The sequence below is a fragment of the Phodopus roborovskii genome, unplaced genomic scaffold (assembly GCF_943737965.1).
Source record: "Phodopus roborovskii unplaced genomic scaffold, PHOROB, whole genome shotgun sequence".
NCBI classification, from domain to species: domain Eukaryota; kingdom Metazoa; phylum Chordata; class Mammalia; order Rodentia; family Cricetidae; genus Phodopus; species Phodopus roborovskii.
Window position 1 is genome coordinate 11,754,615 of NW_026126459.1, and position 8,140 is coordinate 11,762,754.

General features: G+C 47.6%; 1 protein-coding gene across 1 annotated transcript in view; it reads left to right on the plus strand.

Annotated features, from left to right (window-relative positions):
* Nucleotides 1-7,556, plus strand: part of Tafa5 (TAFA chemokine like family member 5) — a 128,215-nt gene extending 120,659 nt beyond the window's left edge. The window contains exon 4 of the mRNA XM_051189574.1: nucleotides 6,584-7,556. Within this exon, the coding sequence (XP_051045531.1) occupies nucleotides 6,584-6,592 (9 nt within the window). The 3' untranslated portion in view covers nucleotides 6,593-7,556. The remainder of the gene's footprint in view (nucleotides 1-6,583) is intronic.
* Nucleotides 7,557-8,140: the final 584 nt, after the last annotated feature.

An 8,140-nucleotide genomic window follows, 5' to 3' on the forward strand; every position in this document is an offset into this window, starting at 1 on the left:
TGACCAGTGCTCAGTCTGAACAGAATAGCTGCACACAGGGAAGACACCAGACCACGCCATTGAGGTGGGTATGATTAAACCAGAATTATCTCTACACGTCACCACTCTGTCTAGGCCAGTCACAGAGGGGAATCTCATGAATCTTGGATCTGAGACTCCTATAGTTAATGCCAGAATAGCCTAAACCTGGGTACATAGTGCAGGACCAAAGTGCCAGTAGTCTCACAGTGCTTCCAATTAAGAAGGCCTGGTGTTAGACTTGTGCTTATTAGCCTTGTTAATGACACAATCTAGAATCACCTAGGAAGTCTCATTGATAGATCGCCATGGCTTGTGGCCATGTCTATGGGGGGATTGTGTTAATAAGGTAATTGGTGTGGAAATATCCAGTCTACTGTGGGCAGCACCACTCCCTAGGCAAAGAGTCATGAACTCTGTAAGAGGAGAAATTGAGCCAAGTACAGCAAATGGGCACCAAGCACTCATTTTTCTTCATGTGGGTGTGATGTGATCCACTGCCCTAAGTTTCTCCCTTGACTTCCCTGTAGTAATTATGTGACTTGGAATTGTAAGCTGAAAGAATGCCCTGTCTCCTGGTACTGCTTTTTGCCAGGATATTTTATCACAACAACAGAAATGAGATTATTAGGAGAGGCCTCACTTCAGCTGGCATAGGCTTTTTTTACCTCTAAGACTATTTCAGTTCCTATATGGGCACTAGCTGACAGAGCCATGGTCCCATTGGGCAGCTAAGAATTCAACAGGGCAGCAGCAGCAGCATTCTGTGAGCTAAGGGTATGGACACAGAGATGACCCCTCTGTTTGGAGTACTCCCAGAGGATCAGGGAGACACTCAGCAGTGCCGTTGGTTTAGTGCCAAGTCAGACCTCCAAGAAAGAGGGCATTATGGTAAAAGTGAATAGATACCTATCTGGGAGGTGATTTCAAGGTGGGCTTAGTTTATGAGTCATGCCAGGATCCCAGGTAGGTTTCCTCTGTGAGTTCAACTTACAGGCCTTGTCAGGACTGTTTCAGCCATTGGTGGGTTGAGTATCAGGGAGAAAAGTCCTCTGTTGAACCCTTATTAAGGATGGTGCAGAAAGTAAGGTCAGGTAGGGTAAGACCAAATTGCTGAGCAGGAGATAGGCCCATGGTACTCACAGGACATGTACAAGTCAACTTGAGCCTTATGGCATGCCCTAGAAGGTCTGTTGTGTCCTGCTGTTAGCTGAGTGTAAAGTTGGTGTCTGCTGTGGTCCAAACCCAGCATGTGGTGCTCAAGAAATGGAGAAGGATGTCATGTGGAACCAGGACTTCCTGTATATTCCCTAGGTCTGTCCTCATGATACCATGACATGGTAATTCCTAAGAAATGGAGCAAGAAATATGTGGAGATGGACATGTATTCCACCATGGCACTATGCCATGGTATGGTGGTGACCCCACTATCCATGTCTTGTTGGGCTATTCACCAACAAGCTGCAGACATGGACAAGACAATGCCTGGGATTCCTACCCTTGGGATCTGTACCACAGTGTGTCCCCCATCATAAGATCCTTAAAATATAGATAATTCTAGAGCCCTGTGGACTTAGTCATCATCTCAGACACCTCTGGACCTTGCTATATTCCTTAGGACTATAACACTGAATGCCTGGGCTATAAATGTAAGGATCAGGGGAACCAGTGGTGGCCACAGGTTACTGTCTGGGACCATCACTCACTGTGTGCTAAGCGATGCCATATGTCTATCTTTTTCTGTGATCTATCCTCACTCTGTCATTGAGTGCAACCTCTAGAGACACCAGAACTCTCATTCAGTGTCTCACATCTGAGAGAGTACTGGGGACATGGTGATGCCTGAAGGCTGTCAATCCAGGGCTGACTACAGTCCAGCCTCCTATGACTCCCAGGGTCCATAGCAAGCAGAGGATGTTGGACTGCCACCTGCTTTTCCCCACTCAGTTCAGGTGCTAGGTAGGTTTCTCTGCCCTGTGTGAGTAGGACAGTTGGTCTCAGGACCAGCTGAGAAAGGCAGATCTTGGATTGTGCTAACCCAATAGGTAGGGCTTGTAGCTATTCACCATGTAGCTGGGAGCACCCAGGGTCAGGAAGGGCCAGTGCTTAGCTGGACAACTGGTAAGAGGAACATGAGGTTAGGGTAAGTAGAAAAGTGAACAGTGATGTAGCTAAAGGTCTAGGGCCCTCAAGGGTGAGGTTTGTAACCAGCTCTGGGCATGCCTAGTTATACAAGTCACTGCTGAGATTGCAACTATGACAATCAGTGACATATGAGTCACAGACATTTGGGACTAGAGAACCATGAGACATGGCCAGTCATAAATCTTTGGCTCTTGGGCCCTCTGGCTGGCCAACCCAACAAAGACTGACATTGGAAATCCATCATGACCTGTACTTCATGAACCCAAAAAGGCTTATTGGTCCTTCATGTGGCCCCATAGTCAGGTCTAGTGCAGATCTGGCAGCTATTCCAGAACTTTTTCCAATCACCCTGCCTTCCACTCAATCCCAGAGTGGTTTGGGAGCAGCTAAGAAGAGCTCTATTCCAAAGGTCCCAGCCTTGGGGTCAGGCCCTACAGTAGCCATCCTATAATGTTATGTGGTGTGGACATGCACTTCCAATATTTGTCATACCTCCTCTGTAATTCTCGGGCAACTGTGGCAATGGCATTGAAGCTAAGAGCTAGAGACACCGAGAACCGTGCAGCAATGGTCTCATTCAGTGGTCACCTGGAAGTGTCAGCCTGCAGTGTCCCTCTGTTTCCAGCATGCACATGAAGACCCTTGTCAGAATGACAGTCTCCTCCATGGAGGAATTCACAACACCTGCCTCCTCCAAGCTCTGTCCAGAGATCTTTTGGCATCTCCTTATTGTATTTGAGGCCTCCTCAAGGCCCGGAATGGGAGGTGAAATTCACAGTGCCTGTTTCGGTGTTTTGGTGGTTAGGTATTCCAAAAGATTCCAGTGCTGGGTGATAAAGAAGCTACTGCAGGAAGAAATGTGCATAATGTGTACTCACTGAATCTGCAGTGGATAAGCCCACAGGAAGAATTAGTGAAGACATGTAGAAGCCTGTGAAATACACAAGAGAAATCCATGCACTCAGCAGCTGAGACAAGGAAGTTCAGCCTGGGCTATGGATAGCAAGACCCTGTTGCAAGAAACAAATGAAGGAAGAGGGAAGGAGGACTCACCTGTATCTAATGTGATATGAATAAAAGTGGATGATGGTGGATTGTTGAGCTACAGTAACTATGCTGGGGAGACACAGATGCAATAAGAAACACAAGACTTAGTGATAGACATCTACAAAGGATCAGCTTACCCAGTGTTTGGCAAATTACCACTAACATCAACCACCAAAAAAAGTGGAAAGGGAACCAAACAAAATGCTGCTTTGCTCCTTGTCAACTGGTGTCCAATGCACCATGTGGACTCGCACTTCATTAAAAAGAAAGAAGTTCTGAAAACTCAGTACCAAGAATGGGGCATTTCATTCCATGGCTCTGAGGAGCCAGACATCAACACAGAATGGCAGGCATACTGGTTAAACATAGAGCACTTTACTCTGCTAATGCAGATCCCTTCTTCCCTTCCCACAGTGGCTCAGTAATCAGGAGGGTTAAATCTTACACATCATCTGGGTCTTTCCCTCTGATGTTTGGGTTTGTATATTTCCTACTCCTTCATTTTTAAGATTTACTTAATGTACTTAAGTGTCTGTCTGCATGTATGTCTATACAACATGTGTGTGAAGTGCCCATGAAGGCCAAAAGAGGTTATCAAGTAACTTGGAATTGGAGTTAAAGATGGTTGTCAGTTGCTAGGGTGCTAGGAACCAAACCTTGGTTCTCTAGAAGAACAGGCAGTGCTCTTAGCCACTGAGCAACTCTTCCAGTCTGTTTGTATATTTCTTTTGCTTTTTTATTTGTTCTTGGAGAGTTTCATACAATGTGTTTTGATCATATTCATGTTTTGAAAACATGGATGGATTCGTCTGTTTTATATACTATTTTTAATCAATTCTTAAACTAAAGATTTTAATTTTTATTCATCTATTAAGTTAGTGGATTTCATTGGAGTATTTTCTTGCCTGTGTACCATTATACTTCAGCACAATAATGCTTATAGATAGCAGATCTGTGGCCAATATTACATTGAGACAACTAAGAGCAAGGAACAAGGGTCTCTGCTTGTATGTGACAATTGGCTACAACTATATATTAGTTACAAGGCCCTCCAGCAGAGTGTGTTTCCGTGCCTAGCATGTCCAGTGGCAACTGTCCTAAATTGTGCTGTGTAGGAGTGGTAGGGGCAGGGCCCTACCAGCATGAGGTTAAGACCATAACAACCAGCCTCAAGAAGATCTGGTCTGGGCAATCTTCTACAGTTGGAGCCAGCCCTGCTGACCTGCCCTCAAATGCTAGCCCCAGAACCATGGAGCTGCTGTTGTATGGGTTATCCATTTACAGCCACTGTGCATGGCAGACTCAGGCAAATGCAGAAATAGGAACTCAGCATGGAACAGCCAGCAGGGATAGCCTGCTGGGTAGGTTTGAGACTGCCTGTGAACTATGTCCTAGCAGGTCCATGCTCAAGGACAACTCCACTACCACTGAGTGATCTGGCCTAGTGAACCCTGCTCTGTGACCCTGACACTTGGGGACATAGTCTGGGAGGGAGCAGACAACCAAAAGCTTCGGTGTTTCTGAAAAGGGCTGTTACAGCCAGCCATGTTCTAACAGGCAGAAGGCTGTGGGTGCAGGGAGAGAGCACACAGGGCTAAGCATGCCTTCTTGGTACCTTACCATGAAGAATCTTCATGGTGCTGGGAGCAGGGGAGGGGTTCACAGTGGAATAAGATGAGCAAGAATAGACACCAGTGAGAAGGTGTGTGTGTGTGTCTGTGTCTGTGTAGGGGGCAGGGGATCTTGTCCTCCAGCACAGATGGAGTAATACTAAGATCCTCTTATCATTCCACAGAGACTATTGCTACAGAACACCACAGAACAGAGACTATTGCTACAGAACACTACAGAACAGTGGTAGGGGAGCAGCTCCCAGAACACATATAGAAAGAGTGGATTTTTGATAATTCAACAATATATTTTTCTTCCAAGGAAATGTCACCAAATAACAAATGTGTGTGGTTCCAGCTGTTGGTTTTCCTGTGTTTGCAGACAGATCATCCTATCATATCTAACAATCACCTTCCAAAATGTGCTGCAAACACAGACCACAGACCCATCCCAGCTCAGTAAGACAGTAGGGGGAGGGAGTGAACATCCCCAAAGCCCACACCAAGCCTGCTAAGCCACAGAAGCAGGCAGGATGCTGTGGTCTTAATCAACCTCTGATAACTATGGGGTGGATGCTGTGGGAGCTGTTCTTAACACATACTGCCGAGTGATATTGATAAGAGAAATATGAACTTTTCAGATGCGATTTCCTCCACGTGCTTGGTAAGTACACGAAGATAACAGTGGACTGACTACACCTATAAACTTGCCTGGCCGATGGAATGTGGCTGCCACCAACAACATGTGGTCTCCCTGAAGGCCCTACCATGGCATGTGTCCTGGAGAGGCCACACAGCAGCTGGACCCCACTCTATCTATATATACCATAGGGGTTTGTCCATGTTGGAAGGATCCCATATTCTGCCATTAGTGCTAAGACACTTCTTAACGGTGACAGAACTGGAGATGTTAGTGGGGGAGTGGTTAGCTTGAGAGCTGGCAGCCCCAACAAGGAAAGCCCATTATCCATTCTAATACAACAGAAACCATCCTTGATGACAAGCAGAGAAAGCAGACTTATTCCACATTGATGGACACAATGATGGAGGAATCAGCGGTCCAGAGATTCCAAGTCTGTAGGACACTGAAGAGGTTTAGGCAGAGGGTAGGAGGTATATGTAACTAAACAGTCTTGGTCAAGGTGTAGTCCTGCCCATTGTTGGGCCATCCTCATTTCAGCTAGTTTCCCTGCAAGGTGATCTGCTAAGTTGTCGGAGTTGTATGAGTGCTCTTCCTGGGGGACAAGCAAGCCTCCCCCATGGCTGACACTAACCTTCCACCTTTCCCTTGTCACCAGAGGACTCCTGAAGATGTTTTATTGTCTGATTGCTGAAAGATGGGGGAAGGGTTTATCTCCTATACTCCCAGAGCTATTAAAGGGTTGAGAGATGAAATGCCTGCCTCCTGTGCCAGTGTGGGGCATATGCTAAGTATGCAGATGTGCGCCATGCAATCTTAAAAGGACATAGACCAGCTCTGGCCAGCACAGGATGGAGAATGTACAGAGTTTTCTCTGAGTCCCCAGCAGAGGGCAGCCTCTCTTGGAGCACACACAGGGTAGTGCTTCTAGAGGCATAATCTTATGCAGAGTGCTCCCCCTTGCCCCACTCCATCATCCAGGTCTTCAGTCTTAGTCTCCAGAAAATTGTTAACTTGACCACAGTGGGCAAGCGGGAAGGTCTGTGTGTCAGGGACTGTGTCAGGAACATGATTCTGAGTGGTTTCAGTATGAGGCTGACTGCTCTGTGTCTTTGCTCTTCAGGTCTCCTGACAATCGCAGCCCCTGTGGTGCCCCTGGGAGTGGCCGTGGCTCTCTGGAGATTCTACACCTCAGCCACAGTCCTCCACCCTGTGTGGACACCGCCTGTACTCCACCTACCCAGTTTCCCAGAGGCCTAACCAGGACAGCCCAGTTCCTCGGAGCTCTGAGCTCAAGTCTGTCCAGCCGAACCCAGGAGGCCAGGACTCAGACACACAGGTTGGGGGTAGTGACAGGAATCAGCAATACCTGGTGTGTGGAGCCTGGTTGCACCCACTCTCGCCAGCCACTTGCTCCCTGGAGTTGGAGGACAAGAACAAGGAGGCTGTAGCCCAGCAAGCTGAGCCACAACACAAGGTCCAGGGACTGTCGGTGCGGAAGCCACCACTACCTGTGTCCCAGACTGTCTGAAACGCTTTTATTTTCTTATACTTTCAGTATACTCAATAGACCAAAGAGCAAATCTATTTTAACGTGGACACGTCCCTGCTGCCAAGAGTTCCCAGGTTTGATTGTGGGGCGGGGGAGGGCACAGTGGCAGACATGCTGGTGGCCCAGGCAGCATGGAGAGGGCATCCGCAGCCAAGACCCCCGCCCCACGAACACTGCAGCGTGCTCTAGGAGGATGGCTTTGCCCAGAAGGACACCACTGTGGTGCACCTGCAGGACCCAGCCGGGGTGTGGCCGGCAACGGCCCCCAGCGGACAGCAAGGGCCCCGGACACAGACCCTTTGCCCCTGTGCTTAGACCAACTCTATCGTACTAAAATCACTTTCTGTTTTAACCAGTTAGACATGCCTCTTCCACAGCTCCATTTTTGATAGTTGGATAATCCACCATTTGCCAAGAGCATGCTGGGTCTCCCGTGACTGCTATCTCATCTGATACACCATTTAGCTCCAGAAAGCAAAATTAAAGAAAACGGAAGTAACCCTGTTTGAAAGAGATCATTAAATGTATTTTGCAAAAGCCTAAAGTTATATATTTAACAGTTTTTATATGTTGTATATTTGTAGAAAATCCTATTTAACATTTGACGGCAGGTCTGACCATCACGAGAGTTGTGTCCAGGCTCTCTGTGATCCTGGAGATTCTGGGGTTGGCCATGGAGGACTTCAATGCAGGCATGGAGGGGCCAAGCTGTGGGTGAGGTGCAGATGACCTTGCCCAGACTAGGAAGCTCTGTCTCTCTTTGCTTTGCTTTGGTCTGGTGGCTCACGCCCCCGGTGAGTCTGTGTGTTGGTAAACATTGTGTGTACAATATTTTGGTCATGCCTCCTCTGATGGATTTTGGTCCCTTTCTCTCTTTTAACCCCCTTTGCCATCCATAGATCTTGAGTCCATGTTCGGCCAACTTGCCCTTCCTAAGTAAAGGTCCCCCTTCATTTACAGAGGTCCTGGGTCTCCATATCACGGGGTGAGACAGCAGGGCTGGAGGGGGTGGAGGAGCTGGGAAAGAGTCAACTTTCCTTGATTGCCCTATACTGTGGTGCCAGAGGCCAGGGGATAAGGGACAGACACAGTTCCCATTTGTTTTCCTGAGTTCTTCTAAAAGTATAC